The sequence below is a fragment of the Mesocricetus auratus genome, unplaced genomic scaffold, assembly GCF_017639785.1.
Source record: "Mesocricetus auratus isolate SY011 unplaced genomic scaffold, BCM_Maur_2.0 Super-Scaffold_2245, whole genome shotgun sequence".
Taxonomy (NCBI): domain Eukaryota; kingdom Metazoa; phylum Chordata; class Mammalia; order Rodentia; family Cricetidae; genus Mesocricetus; species Mesocricetus auratus.
In genome coordinates, this window is record NW_024429180.1 from 48034085 (window position 1) to 48059155 (window position 25071).

A 25071-nucleotide genomic window follows, 5' to 3' on the forward strand; every position below is an offset into this window, starting at 1 on the left:
TCATATGTTACATAAACTGTTAGAATATTATGTTAATTACTTAGGGATGACCTTTAATTCTGAGTTTAGTGTCTTAGTTTTGGATTTTGTTGTTCTTTTGGGGGTTTTGTTGTTGTTCTTTGTTAGTTTTTGGTTTTTTTGTTTTGCTTTTTGTTTTTTGTTTTTTGTTTTTTTCTTGAGACAGGGTTTCTCTGTGTAGCCCTGGATGTCCTGGAACTCCCTTGTAGACTAGGCTGGCCTCACAGAGATCCACCTGCTTCTGCCTTCTAATTGTTGGGATTAAAGATGTGCACCATCACTGCCTGGTTTGAGTTTGTTATTTCTTGATGGTTTTGGCTAGTGTAATATTTTGTAGGGGCTTAAATTAAGTATATGAGATACTTTTTATAACTATTTAGAGTGAAAGGTTAGCATTCATCATGCTTCAGCATGGTTTCTGGAAGTGATGAGTTCTATAGGTCTCACCAAAATAGGAACCAAATTTTATAAAAGGTAATGACAAGTGATTTTTAGTAAGAATTGATTATTATAACCCTTAATCTTAAAGTTCTGAGGGTAGATTTCTAATTTCATTTATGCCTTAAATCTCATTTTTAAATTTTGTGTTTTTGCAAAAAAGATAAAAGTGTTTATTGTGGCTCTAGTGATTAGCAAATGAATGAGCATATATATACCATTATTCATATTTTTCTCTGACTTAAAGGTACCAATTCCTACCTTTTCTTTAAAAAGGGAATTTTGAGACCAGTGAGATGGCTTTGCATGTAAAGGCAATTGCCACCAACCTAGCAACCTGAATCCAGTCACTGGGACCCACATAATAAAAGAAGAGAACCAATTCCTCAGGCTGCCACACGAGTGTTATGGTACATGTACACATATACACTTGTGCTCACAAACATGTGCACAAACATACATGTACACACATACCAGTAAGTGAATTAATAAATCAGTGTAATTTTAACATGTTTAAATGTGGATCTTCTTTATTTTTAGGAGAAGTATTACAAATGGAAGATGATCTGGTAATCTCATTTCAGTTAATGTTGTGTGTAATTGACTATTTTATTAAGTTCTCACCTCCTGCACTACTCCGAGAACCATACAGTAAGTATTGTTAACAATATAATACTCTTCTCCTTTATCTTTAGCAGTTACTTATTACTTATTGAATTCTTTTTTTTTTTTTTTTTTTTTGGTTTTTACGAGACAGGGTTCCTCTGTATTGTTTTGGAGGCTATTGGTCCAGCCCGGCCTCGAACTCACAGAGATCCACCTGCCTCTGCCTCCCGAGTGCTGGGATTAAAGGCGTGCGCCACCACCGCCCGGCTACTTATCGAATTCTTATAGATCTGTGTAGGATGATAAAACATTAATCAGGAGTGGACTCTACCTTTTGCTCTCAGCTTTGCTCGCCTGTGACAGTACCTGATGTGATCAAATTGCTGAGATGTGATGAACTTATTTTTAGCTCATAGTTTTGGAGTTTCCAGTCCACAGTCAATTGGCCTCTTTGCTTTGAGCCCGTAGTAAGGGAGTACATCTTGGTAGGTTCACACAGTGGAGTAAACTTCTTTTGGTGTTGTGAAAGAGAGTAGGAAGAAGATGGAGTCCCATTATCCCTCAGCAGATGCACTGTAGTAACCCTTGGGCTGGTTAGATTTTGCCGATAGCTGCAAGCTGGGGACTGAGACTAACATGTGGGTCTAGACATTTCTAAATTCAAACAACAGCAACCTTCCAGTAGTATAAGTTATAAAGAAAAGATAAAACGTTGAATATTAAGAATGTAGTAGGAAGTGCTCTGGTTTAATCAAAACAAAGCAAATGTTTTGGGAGGTTTGGAGCTATGTAAGATGTACAAGCCTAATACCTTGAGTTCAATGTGCAGAATTCACGATGGAAGGAGAGAGTTAATTTCTGAAAGTTGTCCTCTAACCTCTAAGGGTGTGCCCTGGTACCCCCACATGTTCATTAATGTGCACACACATATATATACACACAATAATAATAATAACAACAATAATATAACAATAACAACAACAGTAATAATAGTAAAATTAAAACAAGGGCTAAAAAGATGGCTTAGTGGTGAAGAGTGCATACCTATTCTTGCAAAGGACCTGTATTCAGTTCCCAGAACCTATGTTGAATGGCTCACAACCTCCTGTAACTTCAGCTGTAGGAAGATCCAGTGTCCTCTTCTGGACTTTCTAGGCACTACACTCACTTAAGTATACACCCCCCCCACACGCACACACATAATTAAAAATAAAAATTTAAAAATTAAAAAGAAAGTATTTGTAGTAACAGTGATGGGCCAATCAATAGCATATAAAAGAAGTGGTTTTTGAAATGAGTTTGAAGAATAGGTAAGGTTGGAAAAAGGTTTCCCTTGAAGAAGTATGGGGAGATTTGTAGTAAAGTAGAGCAGAAGACAAAACAGATGTGGTTCATACCTTTTGGGAAGGGGGACATTCTATAATAACAATTTCAGTTTTTAATTAGTATTAGATATTGTATGCTATGTAACTGATTTTTCTATTTGAGTAGCAATTGATACTGTTTCAGTGGGTGATGAGAAGGATGGGAAATGTGTTTAAATAAAAGTAACTGTTGCTGATATAGATAGCATTAAGCAAAGATAAGTGTGGATTAAGTCTATTTCCTAGACTAGAAGTGTTTTTTTTTTAGTTTCCTCAAAAATAGGACCTTTAAATCACTTTTGTGCAGTAGAAAATGTAAACCTAGCTAAGGACAGGCTGATTCCTAGCTCCTGAAATGATGAAAGTGCTAAGAGTAGTACTGCAATAGATAACAAATCAGAACAAGTCTAAGCGTGCTGTTGAAGAGGCTGAAATAGTGAAGCCTAATTCATCTTTGTGAACAGTAACTTCACGGGAAAATGAAATCTGGAGGAGAATTTTGACAATGTATTAAGCATACATTGTTGGTGGAAGGGGCAGAGAATTTAAACTAGCAAACCTTCATACAAAGCTGGAGAAATATTAAAGTATGTATTAAATAGTAAATATACTTAAAAAGTTCCCATCCTTTAAGTGTTTCTTTTGCCTTCCTTTTTCTCACTTGTTTATATCAAGGTTGAAACTTTAAAAGTTCGTATACTAGCAGGGTATGATAATGCATGCCTTTAATCCCAAACTGGGGAAGGCAGAGACAGGCCAATCTCTGTGAGCTCTAGACAAGATGGTCTACATATCTTGTTTCAGGACAGCCAGGGCTACAGGGTGAGATCCTGTTCCCAAAATAAAATAGAAAGTTGTTGTACTGTGTTACTTTATTCAAATTGATGTCTTTGTTGTTCTTTAGATAATACAAATCTGTACTTCATTGTCTAAGTGCATTGTTAAAGAGAAACTGAAGTGTGTGTGTGTGTGTGTGTGTGTGTGTGTGTGTGTGTGTGTGTGTGTGTGTGTATTTGGTTTTTCGAGACAGGGTTTCTCTGTATTTCTCTGTATTGCTTTGGAGGTTGTCCTGGAACTTTCTCTGTAGACCATGCTGGCCTCAAACTCACAGAGATCCGCCTGCCTCTGCCTCCCGAGTGCTGGGATTAATGTTTTTTTTTTTTTCATTTCGGTTTTTCGAGACAGGGTTTCTCTGTGGCTTTGGAGGCTGTCCTGGAACTCGCTCTGTAGACCAGGCTGGCCTCGAACTCACAGAGATCCGCCTGCCTCTGCCTCCAGAGTGCTGGGATTAATGTTTTTTTTTTTCATTTCGGTTTTTCGAGACAGGGTTTCTCTGTGGCTTTGGAGGCTGTCCTGGAACTCGCTCTGTAGACCAGGCTGGCCTCGAACTCACAGAGATCCGCCTGCCTCTGCCTCCAGAGTGCTGGGATTAAAGGCGTGCGCCACCAACGCCCAGCCCGAGTGCTGGGATTAAAAGCGTGCACCACCAACACCCAGCCTGAGTACAGTATATTTCTTCATTAGCTTTTGTGGTGGGGATTTCAAATAAAGAGATATAGTTTGTCTCCGTGTACCTATGACCTAGTTTCAGAAGATAATTTATGACCTGTCTGTAGCCTCATATCCCACAAGTTCCCCCAGCTTGTATTTGGTTTCATCCTGGTATATTTTTCTGTAAAAGATAAAGACTGTTAAAAAAAAAAGTACTATTATGGCATCAAAAAACTATTAGTTACTGTTTAATGCCACTAAATACTTTGTAAATGTTTAGATTTCCAGTTAGTTCATATTCAATAAAAGTTTCTTTTCTGTAGGCTGGCTAAATCAGAATTTACATGGAATCTCTACTTTGTGATTAGTTGATAAACTATTTTTTTTTTGAGACAGGCTCTTATTGTGTAGCCCATGCTGTGCTGGAACTCGCTGCTTGACTGTGCTAGCTTCAAACTCACAGAGCTTTCCTTGCCTCTGTGACTAAAGGCGTGCACCATTCACTGTGCCTGGCTTGTTATACTTTTAAAACTTGCTACTCTAGGTTGTGGGGTAGTTCAGTGGCAGAGCACAGAAGGTCCTAGTTTTAATCTGTAGCACAAAGCAGTGTTCTGCTTCTCTCCCCTCACTCTCTCATGCTTTGTGTTTTAAATAATCAGGAGTGGGTTTGTGCTTATTGTGTACGTGTGTTTTGCCAGCATATATGCTTATGCACCACTTATGTGCCTGGTGCCTGTGGAGGCCAGAAGAGGGCATCCTGTCTCCTGGACCTGGAATCATAGTTGTGAGCCAGCTTGTGAATACTGGGAATTGAACCTGAGTCCTCTGGAACAGCCAGTGTTCTTAACCACTGAGTCATCTCTCCAGCCCCATACACTACAACTTTTTTAATTCATTGTAATTTGCTAATACTTAAAAATTGTATACTGTTTTTATAAATAGAACCTAAAAATATTCGCTTATTCATTTTAAGGATCTAAAAATAGAGAGAAAACATTTATACTCATTTAGTATTTGTGGGGTAGCAGGATCATGCGCAGGCCTGTGTGTGTGAAAGTTAAAGGAAACTTGGAGGAGTCAGTTCTTTCCTTCCACTGTGTGGATTCCAGGGATTGAACTAGGTTGTCAGCCTTGACCGCAAGCGCCTTTGCCTACTGAGTCATCTCATCAGCCCAGGAAACATTTTCAATCATATATACTGAGTAGAATACAAGTAATTTATAAATTGTTTAATGGACTTTCTCTGGGTTTATGAGAAACAGTCTTTTTGGGGGTGGCATTTGGAATGAAAAAAATGTGAGTTGCAAGAAGGAGGAACAGCATATACATCACAACAGGCATTCAGGAACAGGCTGTGGCCCAGTGATAGATCATTTGTGTAACATTCACAGAGACCCTGGATTTGATTGCTAGCACTATAAAACAAAGGGGAGACCCAGTAGGTATTAATTAATAAGTTAAAATTGTTAATTGTTTAGTGAGTCATAAAAAGTGAAATACAGTTCTACAAGGATTATTTCTAATGTTGTCTTACTTATAATTAGTGTGTCATTATTTTGTTTTAAAATTCATTTGATTTTAAGTAATTATTTTGGAGATAGGGTCTCATGTGACCTAGGCTGGCCTTGAACTCCCTATGTAGACAAGGATGGTATTGAACTTTGATTCTCCCTCTGCCTTCAAATGCTGGGATTGCAGGTGTGCACCAGCATTCCTGGTGTGCGTGGTGATAGAAATTGAACCTGGAGTTTCATACTTTTCTAGGCAAATACTCTACCAACTCAGCTACATCCCCACCCCAATTTCACTAATTTTTTCAATATGGAATGTACAGTTGTTCTTATCTAACTAACTTACCATTTTTACAGAAACAGCTGCAATACCCATTAATGGTTCACCTCGAACACCCAGAAGAGGTCAGAACAGGAGTACCCGGATAGCAAAACAACTAGAAAATGATACAAGAATTATTGAAGTTCTCTGTAAAGAACACGAATGTAATATAGATGAGGTAATTTCTCCAAACTTTCTTTAAAACAGTTGAAGTAGATATATATGCAGAATCTGCTTGACAATATATTCTCTTTGTTGTGAGCATGGTTTTTTATTTTTTATTAGGACCATTTCTATCTTACAGGAACAAAATACTTGGAAAATTGCTTTTCATACATTCTTACATAGCTTTTAAAGAGAATAGCTAGCTCCATTCTGGAATTACTGAATGTATATCATGAAGACAATGGTTTCCAAATGCATTTCTTCTTCTAGTCCATTGACATTACTGATATTCCTAGTGCTTAAAACACTCTGCCAAGAAACCTTATAGTTTCAATTTAGTGTGAATGATCTAACATTCAGTTTCTGTCTAGCCTTTTATAGCTCTCTTTCCAAATACTATATCAGATGTTAATAATTGTTGGAGAGAACTTACATATACATAGTAATTACTTATTTTCTTCAAGATTTGGAATTGAAAGGATTCTTACAAATAATGCACCCTACTTCCTTATATGATGAGTAGACATGTTTCCAGAGACTGGTTGCTCATCACTCACTGAACCTTTGCTAAAGTTAGGACATTTGGCACAGGGTCTCTGTTCATTTTACAGATTCTTTATCTTACAGTTTTTTTGAAACTTTGTCTATAATTCATATCACCAGATGTTTGAAATGTTATATCTTTGAAATGTTGACAACTTTGTGAAGGAGTGAGGATTTCCAAGATCCAATTAAAGAAATATTAGAATCATTACCAAGATATGTAGGCTTTCCACTGTGATACTTATGTCATGAATACCTGTTACTATATGGATATAGTAACTTTGTATATAAGCCTAATTGCTTCCTTTTCACTTTTCTAGAGTCACAAGTTACTCGAACAAATTATCTGACAAATGTAGCTGAAATAGTGCTCTCTGAATTCCGTTGTCTAGTCATAAGGGGACATATAGTAGTAAATGCATTTTTCTAATTCCCTGGATTTTTGTAGCATAAGTAGTTATATTTTAGTTTGAAGATTAGAATAAATCAATTTTTCATCTTAAGGGATTTATTATTAAAATTTAGAATGTTTATATAGTTATTCAAGTATAGCTAATAGAAACTTTAATATTTTAATTGTCACTTGACAAAATATACCATTTATGGATATATAACTATTGGTTAATTATACTAATTGATTAACTACCAACTATCCCAGGTAACTGTGAACTAATTAGAAACAAGTGTACTATTTGGTAGAAAAATCATTAAATGTAGATTAGAAGTTTGGAAAAGAAAGTTAGTAAAAGAAAAGCAATTAGTTAACAATTCTACAATCATTATACTTGTAGAGCAGCCAGTAATCTGTTTTCTAAGTATCACTTGAAAATGTTGGTTTCAGTGGCTCCTTATGCCATAAATCCCATTTCATTAACAGTTTTCCACTTAAACTCTATTTTATGGTCAGAAATCTATACTAAAAAGTAAATAATTGAAACAGTTATAAATAAATATCATTAGTTTGAATGTACTGTAAATGTCACTTAACACTGTTAGTTACTGAGACAAGATTTTATTTTGTTTTAAATTTTAATGTATATTATTGTAATCTTAGATGTATTTAATTTAATGTTATATTTTTCAGGTGAAAAATGTTTATTTCAAAAATTTTATCCCTTTTATCAACTCACTTGGAATTGTGTCATCTAATGGACTTCCAGAGGTAATTTGAGATAAAATTCAATTAAAATTAGTTAACTTGTTTGAGACTTTGGGGGAGGGGGATAATTGTTTACATTTCTTAAAGTCAATTTATTGTATCCCAGTTGTTTATTTCTCCAAGAAAACTTAGCTGAATAGAATTGTAAAGTTAACTTGTCTATGGTAACAAAAGTTTTTTTGTTTTTATTTGGTTTTGGTTTTGGTTATGGGTTTTTGAGGCAGGGTTTCTCTGTGTAGCTGTCCTGGAACTCACTCTGTAAACCAGGCTGGCCTCAAACTTATGAAATCTGCCTGCCTCTTGCCTCTAGAGTGTTGAGAGTAAAGGTGTTTGCCACCACCACTTGGCAAGGTTTTTAAAAGCAAAGATTCAAAAGTAAAAGTAAACATAATTCATCAGAAGGCATAAAATTAGAAAGCTAGGCTGGCTGCTGGTTCTTTTACTTGGATTGTTAGCTACTTCTTTTTTTTTTTTTTTTTTTTTTTTTTTTTTTGGTTTTTCGAGACAGGGTTTCTCTGCATTGCTTTGGAAGTTGTCCTGGAATTTGCTCTGTAGAACTGGCTGGCCTGCAACTCACAGAGATCCCCCTGCCTCTGCCTCCCGAGTGCCGGGATTAAAGGCGTGCGCCACCAAGGCCCGGCTGTTAACTACTTTTTAATTTAAGAATTTGTTACGTGTTCACTGTATGCCAAGCGTTGTGCATACAGTGGGTACAGAGATTGCCACTATCCTTGAGGTGCTAGTGGGAGATAGAACACTGCAGGGGACGCAGGCGTGGTGGCACATGCCTGCACTCTAGTCCCACATCTCTCTCTGTAATACATAACAAGTAATCAGTGAATCAAAGACTTGAGTCTTTGAAAAGATAAATGAGATCGACAAACCTTGAACCAAATGAACCAGAAGACCCGACTTAATAAAATTAGAGATTGAAAAGGAAACATAACAGACACCAACAAAAATCAGAGGATCATTAGAGCACCTTTGAAAACTAATATTCCAATAAATTGGGAAATCTAGAAGAAATGAGTAAATGTTAAGCCATTCATGATTTAGAAAATTAAACCAAGAGTATATAAGCAGACCTATTACAAATGATATTGAGACAGTAATAAGTCTGTCCACTAGAAAAGTTCAGGTTCGGATGGATTACCTGCCAAATTTACCAATGCTCCTCACACTATTCCATGACCCCGGTAAAGAAGGAATGCCAGCAAGATACCAAAACAAAATGAGAATGCATACCTTCTTTTACAAGTGATCCTGGGAAAGCTACATGTAGAAGAATGAAATTAGACTCCTGGTTCTCATCCTATAAAAGTCAGTCAAACCATATTAAAGTTTGTAACAGATGATCAGAAACACTTTAAGGTAGAGGTATGAGTTTTTGGGGAAAGAAGACTCAGATAGCTGAAGAATTGAATGAGACTAAAATGCTCTGTATAGCAAATAAAACTACTGAATGAAGAGACGGCCTATGGAATGAAAAGATTGTTTAAAATTTATGGTTGAGAGGATTGATTGTGTTTGGAGAAATGCTTTATTGTATATTGAGACTACAGTAGAAAATCAAAAGTGAAGGATATGTGGCATACTTGAAGAGTCTTAGCAGTTAACTAGTTATGAACAAGATTGGGAATTCCAAATTGAAACCCCTGAAATATGTTAAAATTTAAGCACTAATATGACCACAAGTGAAAAGTTCTACTCAGGACAAAAGTATTCTAAAAGGTTGTGTAAAATTACCTTCATACTATGCATATAATAATATGTCTCTGTGACATAAATGAATTTTGTATTTAGATGCTGTCTTTAAGATAACTCATTTTTTATATACCAGTATCCCAAAATTAAAAAAACCCTCTAAAATATTAAATGCTTTTGGTCCTAAACATGTTAAGTAGGAAATCTTCAGTCTGTGAAAATTATTGGTGTTGTCAGCATTGTTTTGTAACATTTGATGATCCTTGTCTAGCTACAGTAAATTCTAATACCTGCAGTATATATTTTATAAAACAGTAAAAAAAAAGAAGTTTAATGTGTAGTAGTGTATAGTTCACTTTTGACAGGTCTTATTTTGGATGTGGACTCAGCTGGTGTTTTAAAATTAAATGTACATTGTGCATATGTTCATTAGTGAAATCTACTTGTATATCCTAAGAGATAATAACACAAAAAGAGTAATTGCCAATTTCTTTCTTTTGAGGTTGAAAGTCTCTCTAAACGCTATGAAGAACTTTATCTTAAAAACAAAGATTTAGATGCAAGACTATTTTTGGATCATGATAAAACACTTCAGACTGATCCTATTGACAGGTATTACAATGACATATTTTATATATTGGCATGCTTTTTATCAAGATTGTATATATATATTATTAATTACCCAGTATGTTACATACTTTTTATTAACTTTGAAAATTTTTAACATCTTTTATTATAGGTTATTCTCAAATGCCTACTTGGTAGTACTCTAAGCATACAATTTAGTAATTTTTATTAACTTAGAGATTTCTTTAAACATCTTTTATAGTAGATTGTTCTCAAATGTCTTCTTGGTAGTACTCTAAGCATACAATTTAGTGATAGAAATTTCGTGTGAATTATGTACTATAGCAATTTTCTGTCTTTCATTTATTCCTTTTTTCCCCGTTTTGGTTATCTAGATAATTTTTAAAATATGTACAAAGAAAATGATTGAACTAATTAGTTTTACTCAAGTGGTGTCTCCATCATTTCATCCTTCTTATCTACTGTTGCCTTGTTGTTATTTAAAGAATTTTTGAAGAAGTATATTCTCTTGACTTACTAAGATTCTTAAGATAGGAAATGGCTGAGAATATTACAAGTTTTGACTGGTCATCTGTAAAGCTAATTTGGCTCTTTATAAAGAATTATTTTACTGTGAGATGAAAATAATATATTTAATTTAGAAATTAGGCATAGTAAAATGTTTTTAGTTTTATATAAGTAGAAATGAAATCCTTGGACAGCGTAGTGCACTGAAAAATGTGAGCTCCAATGTCTTAAGATCCCACACAGCTTGGCTGTTAAGGCCACCAGCCAGAAAACACCTTCCAGTCTCCAGCGTGCTAACGTCAATGTTTGGTATACCACTTTGCTGTAAACCTGTGGAAGGAGACCCATGCTTCAAGAACGATGGTGGAAAAAAATCATTGAAGCAGCACTTGGGTCTTTATCCCATAGCACTTATCTTATTGAGAACATGTGTATAATGCTCTGAATAACTGAAATTATTCATAATTATTATTTATGACTAATCAATAACTGCTTTTTTGATCCCTGAACACAAATTATAAATTTCAGTGTGAGTTATTTTACTTATCATTTAGTTTTGAAACAGAGAGGACGCCGCGAAAAAGCAACCCTGATGAAGAGGCAAATGTGGTTACTCCACAAACTCCAGTTAGGTATGCATTTTCCTCATTCCAGCTTTCCTTCTAATCGTTTATTAAGTGCTGTATTAGTGTTTCAGACTTGTTTGACTTTGTATTTGTACAATATGTAAATATTTTATGACTTGCTTAGGTTACAACTATTACTTGATTGTATTTATATATATATAAGCAACATAACCCAAAATGTATGTTCCATCTCAGAAAGAAAAGCATCAGTATTTGAGGTCGCATAACCCTTCCTCACTCATCTCCCACTTTAGAACCTGTCACGAGATCTAGCTGAATGCTCCAAGTATTTCTTGAGTCCATGTTCTTTCCTCTGTGTCTGTCTACTCTCACCACCTTTATGCAAGACTGTGCTCTTTCTCTCTTGTGTTTGTGCAGTAGCTGTCTGATCTTGTCCATCGTTTCTTACAAATGCAGCTTTCACTACCAATAAATCTCTTCTCCACAGAGTCCCCAAATAATATTCTGTGACTGTAAATCAAATCTTGTGTGTTGACTACTGCTCAAACCCTCTGGTTACTTCTAGTTGCATTTGGAATACCAAACAAATTTCTTAACAATCCCCAAGATCTTATGTGACCAGGTTTCTGTGATGTGGCCAACCTCATTTTGTACTTGATTACTTTGTTTTGAACACACACTAGTCTTCTTTCATTTTTTGAACTGTCAACATCTTTTGTACTTGAAAGCCTTCATACTTGGCATTCTCTATTGAAATTCTTTTCTCTATGACCTGTTAACTACTCTTCCTTTATGTTCATAATATAACTATAAATCCATTTACATGCTTATATATACCAACAATAGCCTTGAAATTGTTTTCCATGTGTATCATGGCTTTTCTGCTAACACTTTTAGTAGTAAAGACCTAGCATGGTGCTTGGTACACAAGCAGTGATACATTACAAATGACTGTAGTTATCTAATCAGACTCATTTTTACACCAGCATAGCAGTACACTTATGGTCAAGTTAATGAAGTATCACAGATTATATGAAGTTATATTTCAACTGAATTTTACTGAGAGGTAGTATTGTATGAAGAGGCACTAAAATGTTGATACTTAGTTTTATTAGTAAGTGCATCAGTTCCATAGTTATACTTATTGATAATACTTTTCTGAAAGATTTGAGTAAAATGTAATTATTTTAAACTGCAACATGGTATGGGGTTTTTATTTTATTAAATAAGGTCTTGCTTTAGGTAACTTCCTCAAGATAAATTGGATAAACAGTGTTAAAAGATGTGCTTAAGTGACAGTTGTATTTCATTTTTTTCTTTAATTTTTTCCTTTGTTGCTTAATGCTTCTCCCTGTGTTTTGTTTTTTAGGACTGTTATGAATACTATCCAACAATTAATGGTGATTTTAAATTCTGCAAGTGATCAACCATCAGAAAATCTGATTTCCTATTTTAATGTAAGCCATATATAAAATTACTTTTTTGTACTATCTTGAAAGAAATTTGAAATTAGAAACCAAAGTACTAAGTATATATTTATTTGGTATTTTATTTGTTGCTTTTTGAACTTCCCCAGATTTGATGATTATTTTATTTAAATATTGTTAGTTTTAGTTTTTCTTAGTTTATTATTTCCTTGTAACTTAGACATTCACCTCTGAGACACTTTCTCTTTATGTCCTCTCCTCTCTCTCTCTCCTCTCACCTCTCTCTCCTCTCTCTCTTCCCTCCCTCCCTCTCATTTCACTATGGAGCCATGGTTGGCCTAGCACGGATACAGAGAACAGCTTGCCTCTGCTTCTCCAGTGTTGAGATCAAAGGCATGTGCCACCCTACCCCACTTCTCTTTCTTTCTCCCCTTTCCTTTTGTTCCCTCATTTCTTTTTCTTCCTTCATATATGGTGTATGGATCTGTCTACATGTATGTGTGTATGTGAAGGCTAGAGGTCACCACCTGGTATCTTCTTCTATAACTCTTCATTTTAAAGATAGGATATCTCACAGAGCTTGGAGCTTAGCAGTTACTATGCCGAGGGCTCAGTGAGTCTCAGGATAGGGTCCTCTTGTCTCTACCTCCCACTCTGAGGTGACAGGTCATTCTGCCACTTCAGGCAGTTTTTATGTGGGATCCAAGCTTAGGTTCTCATGTCTACATAACAAGCACTTTACCCACTCAGCCATCTCCGCCACCCATCATCTCTTTCTCTCTTTTGACTACTGCTCAGTATGTATGCTTTTTCTTATTAATTTTTAAGTTAGCATACAACACATGAGTTTATTATGTCAAATTCATCCATATGCTTCTCTCTATATTGTTATTTACCTCCTTGAGTCTCCTTGCTGCACCCCTTCCAGTTAGTCCTTTCTTCTGCTTTCGTGTTGTATGTTTTCCATTGTCTCTATACCCATTTCCCCTTCCCTTAAAATCTCTTCCTTCCCGTCATGGTCTCCTTTCTCCCTTCATGCCTTACCCCCAGTTTAAATCTAGATTCTGCATAAGAGCAAGCAAAAGCACACTAATAGGTTTCCTGAGTCTAGCTTATTTACTTGATGTGATGATCTCCAGTTGCATCCATTTTCTGACTAATGTGATTTTTTTTACAGCTGAATAAATAAAATTCCATTGTGTCTGAGATAGACATCTGCGTTGGTTCATTTCCTAGCACTTGCACTTGCTACAATGCGTCACACTGCTTAGTGAAGGACATCATATTCTGATGTGCTTTAATTCACAAGGTTGACATATTCATACTCCACATGATATTGCACTGTACTTGTAACTATTCTCCTGGCTTGTGTACCTGAAAAGACAGATAACGATTTGTCTAATTCTTCATTCTCTTAAAGCATATTTAATTAGAAAATGAAGCCAAATTCAAATCTTACTTTTACTTCTTCCTTTGTTTTTGGGTTGCATACATTGTAAAGTAACCCCCCTTTGTTTTATAGAGATCAAAAAAATATTTTTATTTTATGTATATGGGCTTTTTTGCCTGCATGTATTTTTATGTTCCACGTGCATGCAGTACCTGCAGAGGCCAGAAGAGGGCAGTGGATCTCCTGGGATTGGTGTTACAGAGAGATAGTTGTAAGCCTCCATTGAATGCTGGGTTCAAATCACTGAGCATCTCTCCAGCCCCCTAAAGCAATTCTTTTTTTTTTTTTTTAGTTTTTTTTTTTCATTTCTTTTTTATTTAAATTAGAAATTCACATGTCAATCCCAGCTCTAAAGCAATTCTTAATTATGAGAACATATGATAGATGGAAAGGCTGCTAAATCATTTGTCTGTAGCCTTGTTTAAAACAGCTGTTTTCAGCCTGTGGGTCATGACACCTTTGGGGTTGCATATCTGATGTCCTGCATAGCAAATATGATTCGTAACAGTAGAAAAACTACAGTTATGAAGTAGCAATGCAATAATTTTATGGTTGGGGGTCAACACAGCATGAGGAACTGTGTTAAAGGGTTACAGTATCAGGAAGGTTGAGAACTACTTGTTTAAAACTTTAGATAACAGTGTACTTTCATTACATTGAATAATTTTGGTTTTAGCATACAATGGATATCTGTGTTGGCTGGTTATAGTCTGTATTGTCAATTATTTTATTATAGTGGAAATGTTTACTTGTTTTTACAAACAAGCAACAGATTAAAGTCATTTACTGTGAAAGAGAAAAATGTCAATTCTGGTCAAATAGTATCCTCAATAATTATTTCTGTTTATGTTTCTTAAAGAATTGTACAGTGAATCCTAAAGAAAATATCCTGAAAAGAGTAAAGGATGTTGGACACATCTTTAAAGAGAAGTTTGCTAATGCTGTGGGCCAGGGGTGTGTTGACATTGGAGTACAGGTAACTTGCCCTCACACCTGTTAATGCCACAGTATAGAAGTTACCTGTTTATGGCTTGAGCAGTATACGAAGCCACTGGCAATGGGACCAAGATCTAGCTATAATACATATACTGACTCTGTGAAGCCCATTCTGTATGGATAGATACCTTGCTCAGCCTAGATATGGGCTGGGGGCTCATGGTCCTGCCTCAGCGAGGTGATGGGACAGACTTAGTTGACATCCGGGGGTGGGGGGGTATCCTTTCTGAAGAGTGGATGGGAGGTGAGATGGAGGAAAGAGAGGAGAGTGGGAGGAGAGGAGGGAGGGGAAACTGGGATTGGAATGTAAAAATAAATGAAAGGAAGGAAAGAAGAAAAAGAAATCATCTGTTTATATAGTCTGTGCTGTGGTAGTATTTCTGCAGTAGTATAAGGTAATGGCAAGGGAATATCTCAGCTGCTGTATTTGCTGATACTTATGGAAAACTGTAGGTGAAATCCATCTTCAGCCCAGGATACAAAACAAAAACTAATATGCTAATTATAGCAATTTAAAATAAGAAAAAGATTAAAATCTATGAATGCATGGAATAGATTACACTGTACTACCAATTATCAATGTTATTACTGAACAATACTATTTGAGTAATAAATTGACACACTGGGTAAGATTGTATGGACTGAGGCAGTCACAGCCTGGATTTGTACATGGCTCTGCTGCTCATGAGCTGTGAGGTCTTGAACACACTGTTTAAGTTCTCTGAGACTGTTTTTGGATATGGCTCGCTTTGTTAAGTGACATTAGGGTAGCATGTAAAATTAAGTCTAAATACTGTAGTCTACTGTATATATTTATTCCAATATGGTGAGGTTATGTTTTGATGCCACTGGAGTTTAAACCAGTGGTTCTCAACCTCTGGGTTGTGATTCTTTGGTCACACAGTGTATTCACAGGAGTCACCTAAGATCAGAAAACACAGATATTAACATTATGTTTCATAACAATAGCAAAATTACAGTTATGAAGTAGTAATGAAAATAATTTATGGTTGGGGGTTACCAGAGAGCATGAGGAACTGATTTAAAGTTTTCAGCATTAGAAAGATTGAGCACCACAAGGTTAACTATTATACTTAAAATTGCTTTGAGTGCATGTAGCACTTATCTTTTGTTTTAGAATAAAGAAGTATGGTTTTTGTGTGTATGTGTCTGTAATTCAGATACCTATTTTTTAATTTATGGGAACTAATTATTTTTTTAAAAAGTTTACTAATTAGATCAACTTTTTTGTTGTTGTTTGGTTGGTTGGTTTTGGCTTGGTTTTTGGCCTGTGTCACTGTTACTGTTTTAATCTTAGCCATTTCAAAAACAAATGGTCTGCATCACCAAAAGGGCTATGTTAGATGTGTAAAATAGTGCTTAAGGTAGTACCGAGCATATTTCTCTGTAGAGCATCAGCTCCTAGATATCCTAGTCTGGTTAACTGATTGGGAGTATTAACCACTAGTTTATATTAAGCCTTGGACTTTAAACAAAGTAGCCTTTATTATCTCCTGCTAACCACTTTCCTAGAAGGGGCAGTGTGTTTTAAGAAAAGACTTCAACAAAAATTAGTTAAGTTTCTGATTTTCTAAACAATAAAATCTTGTTATTTTTCCCTTTTGTTTATAGCGATATAAACTTGGGGTCCGATTGTATTATCGTGTGATGGAATCCATGCTTAAGTCGGTAAGTTAAAGAGAATAAACTAGAAAAAATTTCAATGCTGTAATAAAGTTTCAATTAAACTTTAAAAAAATATCTGTTTTAGGAAGAAGAACGTTTATCCATTCAGAATTTTAGGTAAATATTTTCTAGTTTTAATAAAACAGTTTCTTCTTTATAAAAACCACATTTAAAATAATTTATTCTTTTTCCCCTTATAGCAAACTCCTAAATGACAACATCTTTCATATGTCTTTATTGGCCTGTGCTCTTGAAGTTGTAATGGCTACATATAGCAGTAAGTTAAGTTTTAATAAATAAGCACTATAACCTAAAGTAAACAAACCCTTAAGTTACGTTGTGGGTTCTTTGTTGATGTGTTTTTGTTTCATTTGTGTATATATCTGTGTGGTGAGAAGAAAAAAATCATATTGTAGATCAGTATGTACTGAACAGTGTCATTGGCTGTTACAGCTATTTAAACGACTTAACATATAGATCATTTCAGGTCATCTGGGGGTTAGAATTTTATGAGGTTCTGCTCTGAGCATATGAATCCAGGAAAGGTAGCTCCTGAAACTGCTGTTACAAAGGCTGTGAAGGCATACGTGCTGCAGGAGGGTTGAAGAGCAGCTGGTGCCTGTGTGCAGCACTGTTAGGCCTCTGTGCTCAGGAGACCAAGAGCAGGGGTTCACCAGAAACTGGATGCTTAGTAATTGGTTGCTGCTTTTATAATAGCTATGAAAATTTAAAAGTGATTGTTGAAAATAACAGAATAAAAGCCAGTAACTGTTTTAACATATAATTTGAAAAACACATTACTTTTCAAATGTTGCAAATATAAAAAGTTTTACTTGTAGAAACAAAAGAGGAACAGTCATCTAAAGACACAGCCTCACAATAAGAGAAGTTAAATTAGTAATCATTGAAACTGAACCCTCATAAATAACCACAGCGGGCACATTTTTAAGAGAGATCATTTTCCAACAAAGTTAGCAAAGTCTCTTTCCCATTTCTTTTTGCAGTGTTACTGAACCCAGGGTAGGGACTAGGCACTGTTTTTAAGACAGGATCTTACTAGGCCTTGAACTCAGTCTGTAGCCTGACCTGGTCTTGAACTTGTAATTCCCCTGCCTCAGCTTCTTGAGTATCTGGCATTGTAGGCCTGCAGCACCAGACTTGAGACTGGTTCTCACAATGCAGTGCTGGCTGTCCTGGAACTCGCTCTGTAGACCAGGCTGGCCTCTGCCCTCCAGAGTGCTGGGATTAAAGGCATGTGCCACCATGGCCCAGCTAATTAGCAGAATCTTTAAAGCACCATTGCTCTTCCCAACTCAGCAGTTGTGGTAGTTAAAATGAATAAGATAATGGATACCTGCCTGGACATCAGTAAAAGCCATATACACCTGGGCAAATTCAGTAGAAATTATGATTCCTACCACTAAGAAAATTTGTGTGCACATACACTTAAAATTTGGAAGCCTTTTTCTTAAGAGTCTGTAGACGACAGAATAAAAAATATCTGCTTTTAGTAAGAATCGCTTACCCCCTTTTCTACATTTTGAGTCTGTGTGATAAGATCTTCCAAATCTCATCAGTTCAGTCCTTAATATTTCATATTGACACATTTTTTCCCTCTTACTTTAGGAAGTACATCACAGAATCTTGATTCTGGAACAGATTTGTCCTTCCCGTGGATTCTGAATGTACTTAATTTAAAAGCCTTTGATTTTTACAAAGTGATTGAAAGTTTTATCAAAGTGGAAACCAACTTGACAAGAGAAATGATAAAACATTTAGAAAGATGTGAACATCGAATCATGGAATCCCTTGCATGGCTTTCAGTAAGTGACTAGCTAAGTAACTGAAGGTGTTTCTATGTACATGGCTAGCTACCTGTTAGTGAGAAGTTATTTATTTAATGAATGATCCCTGTCCAGCCTAAGAATCAAATGGAATATGAGAGAGAGAGAGAGAGAGAGAGAGAGAGAGAGAGAGAGAGAGAGAGAGAGAGAGAGTGTGTGTGTGTGTGTGTGTGTGTGTTTCTGCTGTGAACAACACCAAGCCAGTTGGCCTGCTGAGCCTCCTAGACCATCTAATGCATTTGATTAGGAGCCAAGTTTTCGCAAAGTTGGCACACTAAAGTCAAACTCTTTAAAATGTATTGAGGTAATTTATTTAAAATCCAAGTGTTAGTATTGATAATATAAATGTTTACACTTTTCAACAAGATTAAAAGTCTGAGATTATTTATGTACATTTTTCGGTCTTAGCTGATCATTTTGTCCTAGTCTCAAAGATAATTATACAAAGTCCACACTGTTATTTAATAGTAGGTATTGTTTTATAGCATTATAAGATTGGAAACTATGTGCTGTAGGCATTTTAGTTAATAACATATAAGCTGTTGATAAAGTTTTTGTTTTAATAAAGGAAGCATTTTCTATATAGTAATTATAAGATAGTCCCCTAAAGTACAGTTACATTCTTCAAGTCTACTTTACTGGATAATACCTTGTAATTCACCAGATTTGCAGATTTTAAACTGTGTTGCATGCTATGTATATTTAGTTTGAATCTCAATATGAAATGAATTTCAAGTTTTGGAGCATCTCCAGTTTGGGATTTTTGGATTAGGAATGCTTAGCCCGTGAGAGTATATGTAAATGCTTTTATTTTTCATAAGTTGTTAATGTCTGATTTTTATGTCACATTTTAAATTATAAATTATGAGATTGGTAGTAGATAACTTTGTGAAGATAACTTTGCAAATATGATATTGTGTATTTTTCCTGTGGGAATGATGGTCATTATGTTGGAAAGTATATCACTTATACTTGAGTTTCTACAGACTTTAAAAAGAACTGGAATATTATGCATACACATACATACCCAGGAAAATATAGATTTCAGGTGACAGTTGGATGAGTTTTTTCATAAATTGAGTGCATCCATGTAATGAACAGCCATATCAAGTCCCACAGCAAGTTTTCATAGGCTTTTGAATCTGTATCTCTAAAAAATTACTCGTTAACACTGATGGGATTGTGTTCACATTGTGTTGTTGACTGAGGGGGGGGAAAAACAAATGAAGTAATAATTATTTTCACCCCCCCTAAAATATATGTGCATGTGTCATATACTGGGGATTGAACCCAGACCACATACCGTCTCCTTTGGTCCAGCTCCACTCTGTGTCTGTAGCTTTCCTTAGCTGATGTCCTATGGTCCAGGCATCGGCAACATCCTCTGATCTTCACTTTCATTGCCTCATATATTAGCCTGTCAGGGCCTTCCAGGTGTTCAAAAACATGAGACTATGGGAGACATTTTAAATCATAGCAGATCTGTTATGACTCCAGAATAGTTAAGGACTTGTTTATTTTTTAATTATTTTTATTTTATGTACATTGGTGTTTTGCCTTCATGTATGTATGTCTTGCATCCTTTGGAACAGGAGGTACAGACAGTTGTGAGCTGCCATGGGGGTGCTAGGAATCAAACTCAGGTCCTCCACAAGAGCAACAAGTTGCTCTTAACTGCTGAGCTCAAGAATTTTCTGTTTAATTTATATGATCACATTTGTTTTTATTAGTACATGATATTTGAAAGGGTTTTCTCTGCTGTTTTATTTACCATGTTTTAATGTTTCTCTTTGCTTTTTGTGGTTACATTATATCTGCAGCCATGCTTCCTTTACAGCCTTACGTGTTCATTACCTGTAATGTCTACTAGTCACTTATTATCTTTATATCTCATTAGGTGACTTACTATGTCACCTAATTTTTCAAAAGCACTAAAAACAGTATGTTGCATGGTGATATCAGATGTTATCTATATATATGGCTGAGTAAGAGAGAGGGGTGTCATCTTATAAAGAAATTCAGGTTTCTGTTTTGTGTAACCAAGTGGATGGTAGTATCATTTTAAGAAAATAGCCTGGATTGAATGTAATTTTCTTGAAAAAAATTCGATTACTTACATTAAGCTTGAAATAATTTCAGGGCATTCAAATTGAGGTGTCAATTGGATATATGTGTTGAGCTTAGGAAGCAATCTTAGGCTAGGAATATGGATTTGAAAGCTGCCATACATATATAATAAACATTATCATTCATTTTTGGCAAAATACTGTGTTGGTCAGTTTGGTAAGCACCTCTTAGAATGTCATTACATTTTTAAAAATTAGTCATCTTGTAGTAGTCTGTCAAGTGGTGATATTCTAGATGAGGAAATGAACCCCTAGAGAAGCTTGATATGTTTCCCCAGACCATACAAGCCGAGTGTTAGAGCTGCTATGTGAATCCTGGTGTGCTTTGTCCAAAGCAAGGGGAGACAAGACTACAGATAGAACCCCGAGGAACGCTAACTTTGAAAGGATGCACAGCAAAGAGAACAGTTTGCTATCAAAAGAAAGTGAGATAGAGCAGCCAGAGAGAGAGAACAAACAGCACGAAGAAATGGTTGCAAAGTCTGAAGGAATACTTGTCTGTTTTAGACATGGTAGATGCAACAAGAAAGTCAGTAGTCATAGTAGCAAGGATTATAAAATGAAGTGCTAAGAAGAGAACGAGATATGAATAGGAGACAAAAGTGGTAGCCGTGACTAAGTACAGAGAGCAGAGGTAACATATCACTGTGGCAGTGCCAACTCTGGAAAGACTGTCTTTTAAACTAGAAGAGAGACCTAAATGTAGTGGGAAAGAATTGCTACCAGGACTCGAACTTAGAACCTCTGTAATAGCACCAAGTGCCCTCAACCTCTGAGTCATCTCTCTAGCCCATAAATGTATGTGCTAATTCTTCTGAATCTGGAGTTTTATGTGGATGCTGGTGAACCAAACTCAGGTCCTTGAGCTTGTACAGTAAACATTTTCTCTGATTAAAAAAAAAAAAGAATCGCTACCAGTGTTTTCTATTGCTAGGAAACAGCTTACTGCAAATGAGTCTCTTGTTTTGCTCATGACTTTTGTGAGACAAGCTTTGAGAATATCTCACAGGGTACTTGCTCTCTGACACCGTGGTATCACTAGTCTGGAGCAGGTAGGTCTGCTTCCAAAATTCTCTTTGCTGTCAAGTTTAGACTTGACTGGCTCTCACTCTCACTTGCTTCTTCCTTTCTCCTCTTTACACCCGCATCTTGCCCTAGGGTCTAATATGAAAGCTGTGCTTCCTTGGAGCGTTTTGGTTTTAGGGTAGGCACACCTCTGACGTAGAAGCTGGATTCCAAAAGGCTTCTAAGAGGACCTTATCTGGGAATTACCTTCTGCTGGCCACATCAGCCACAGTGGACCAGGCAGTGGTGGCATGCACATTTAATATCACAAGTCAAGAGGCAGAAGCAGGTGGATCTGAGTTTGAGGACAGTCTGGTCCACAGAGTGAGTTCCAGGACAGCTAGGACTACATAGAAAACCCATCTCAAAAAAACAAAAATAAAACAAACAAACAAAAAACAGTCATAATAGTTGCTAGATTGAGGGGATGGGGAAATAGATGCCACCTCCTGCTTAAGAAGAGACAAGTTCACATTTCAGAAGAGCATGTGGGTTTCAGAATACTTCTGTGGCAAAAGGGAAGAATGAAAACACTGCCAGTAAGATATTAGTGGTGTGCCATGGCAGGAAATTGAAGAAGTCTCCAATTAATAGCTTTTCCCTTTTTTTGTTTATTTATTTCATAAAATAGAGCTGAGGTGATTTACTGAGGGTGAGGTGGAGAAGGTAAAGTTTCATTTAAAATTGGAGGAGACTGGTTGTGACTTGCAGTTGTTGCCGTGGGACCTGATGGAGAGAGTAGACTGGTGAAGGATAAAAGAATTGCCCTGCAGAATTCCAGGCAAATTTGAGAGCAGAAACCATTCATCTGTTGTTCTGCTACAGTTCTGTCTAGGAGTTCAAGGCCAGCCTGGGCAGCAGAGTGAACTCTCATCTTAAAAACAAACAAATAACCAAAAGGAAGGGAGGCAGAGAAGAATGGGAAGCAGAAAAAAAAAAAAACAACAGAATAGTATACTTACAGTTTGTCTCTCCCAACTGTGGTGCTCTTATTGTAATATATACTATTCTACCAGAAATTATAAAAATAATGCATTGGTATAACTTGTTATATATTCCCTTCTTTCTTTTCTATTTATTTATTTAGTGATGAAGTCTCACTGTATAGCCCCAGATGGCCTAGAACTCTGTATAGGCCAGGCTATCCTCAATCTCACAGAGATCCACCTGCCTCTGCCTCCAGAGTGCTGCTTGGCTTAAAAAAGCATGTGACACCATGTCAAGCCCATTGGTTATCTTTTAGAGAAAGAGAGAGAAAATAAGATAAAAATAAAAAAATTCATCTTCAGTTATTTACATGTTTTTCTTTTTGTGTTCATTTTTTATAGATTCAGATTTTCATCTGATTTATTTTTCTTCTGTCTCTAAGAGTTTTTTATTTATTCATTTAAATTTCTGTGTACAGATTTATCTATAAGGACTGTTGCAACTTTTGTGTGTCTGGAAAAACAGGTCACTTCATGCTCGGAAGCTATTTGGCTAAGCATAGAAATCTAGGCTATAGCTTTCTTTTCATGTGTAAGCAAGCTGCTCCACTATCTTTGGGTTGTTCTTCCTGAAGTCACTGTGTGCTTTTTTCCTGGTGCAGGAGACTTCTTGCTGGCAGGTTTTCTCCCTATCGTTGGTCCTAACCAGTTTTCCCATAATGTACCTTTTTATAGTTTCTTTGGCTTGGATATGTGAGCATATAGATTTTGCCGCATTTGTAAAATTGGGCCATTATACTTTAAGATAGTTTATTGGCCTCTCCACCTATTCTTTTCATTCATATATGTATGTTTCTTGGGGTTGTCCTTCAGCTTACTGCTGCTTACTCCACCCCTCCACCTCTTTTAAAGGATGTTGTGTTATGGATTTTTTTGTATTTCATTTTAGTGGTTTCTATACCTGCACCTGCAAGCTTATTGGGACTTTTCTTCTGAAGTGTTTGATCTATTGTTAATTCCACATTCATGTTAGATACTATATTTTTTCAACTCTAGACATTTTTATTTAGATTCCTTTTATATCTCTTTAACAGATTTATGCTCCTTTGCCTTCTTGGACACAGGGAACATAGGTATTAAAACTTTTAAAACATCTTCCTGCTAATTCTAATGTGTGTTTCTATTTAGATGTGTTTCTACTGCCTGGTATCCTCTTGTCTAACAACCACTTTTTTTTTTTTTTTTTGCCTCTTGTTGATTTTTTTTAACTAGGTGTTAAATATTGTGAATTTTGCCTTGCTTGGTTCTGACTGTTTTCGAATTTTTTAAAAAAATGTTCTTGAGCCATACTTTAGGACACATTTAAATTGCTTGTAAATAGTTTGATTAAAAAAATACAAACAAAAAAGAAAACTTCCACCTCCCCTACTTTCCCTTTTTGTTTTCCTTTTGACTCCAGGGAATTTTTGTTCATTCAGACAGCAGTCTTTATATCTATTTTTTTCTCTATTACACAAGTGATGTTGTCTTGAGTACTATGCCTAGTGCTCATAGATGGATCACAAGTCTGCCCACTGTGGCTGGTAGAAATCAGTCTATGATGGTCGCTCACAGTGAGGGCTCTGCTCCCTTCAGTGGTTCCTTTTCAGTGTTGGCTAGTTACCTCATGGATGTGTACTGCTTGTGACCAAGCTGAAGTGGGTCTTCTCAACCTCTGAACTCTCTGTTCTGTTAATTATGTCACCTCAGTATTGTTGGTTTCTGTGTGTTGGGGACCAGTGGGTTCCATTTCCCTTTTTTTTCTGTGTTGTGGCCTGAACATTTTTTATGCAGTAAGCTGCAGCGATGATGGCTCAATTTGTACTTTGAGTCTTGGGTCTTCGTCCTGTTGTTTAACATTTGAAAACTATTGTTTTATTTAATTTTTTTCAGTTTTGTAGTTGTTTAAAAAAATCTGGTTCTTGTTTCTTCATCAGGGTTGTCAGTTTCTAAATACAATTTAATGATTGATGACACACACATGCACGCACGCACACACACACACACACACACACACACATATATATATATATGTATATATATAATAAATCCTTGAGGAGTATTTGGGACATTGTTCCTGTTTTCCTGCTGTTCTGGAATACTGCTTACTCTGTGGGGACACTGAAGTGTTAGTAGTTTATTTCCTCTTAAGACATTTTAGCAAATCACAAGAAAGTTGTTTCCTGTTAATATGTTTAAACAAGTCTGACTCATTACTTTGGATTCAGTCAGTCACCAAACACAAGCAAGTTTCATCATGTAGTTACACTAATTTTGACCAGTATATTCTTACATACAAAAAAAGTTAAAAGTCTTTCTCTTCGGTTGTTTTCTCAAATGTTAGATGAAGGGTAGTGTTACACACAAGCACTGTGGCAGAGTGACTCAGGCTTTTTGAGTCCTGATTTGGTGGCAAACTCATAAACAGATTTTTAAGATGCTTTGGTATCCTTTTGAAAGGTCTGACTTCTCAGGAAGTGCACACAAAAGGGAGAAAAAAGCCTGTGGC

At 36.0% G+C, this 25071-nt stretch overlaps 1 protein-coding gene across 2 annotated transcripts in view; it reads left to right on the forward strand.

The window, feature by feature from the left end:
• Rb1 (RB transcriptional corepressor 1) overlaps positions 1 to 25071 on the forward strand; it is a 123341-nt gene that overhangs the window by 44013 nt on the left and 54257 nt on the right. For both annotated transcript variants that reach the window (XM_040731473.1, XM_005071043.3), the window contains exons 7-17: positions 997 to 1107; positions 5786 to 5928; positions 7543 to 7620; positions 9824 to 9933; positions 10971 to 11048; positions 12373 to 12460; positions 14740 to 14856; positions 16509 to 16565; positions 16648 to 16679; positions 16763 to 16839; positions 18189 to 18385. In XM_040731473.1, the coding sequence (XP_040587407.1) occupies positions 997 to 1107; positions 5786 to 5928; positions 7543 to 7620; positions 9824 to 9933; positions 10971 to 11048; positions 12373 to 12460; positions 14740 to 14856; positions 16509 to 16565; positions 16648 to 16679; positions 16763 to 16839; positions 18189 to 18385 (1088 nt within the window). The remainder of the gene's footprint in view (positions 1 to 996; positions 1108 to 5785; positions 5929 to 7542; positions 7621 to 9823; positions 9934 to 10970; positions 11049 to 12372; positions 12461 to 14739; positions 14857 to 16508; positions 16566 to 16647; positions 16680 to 16762; positions 16840 to 18188; positions 18386 to 25071) is intronic.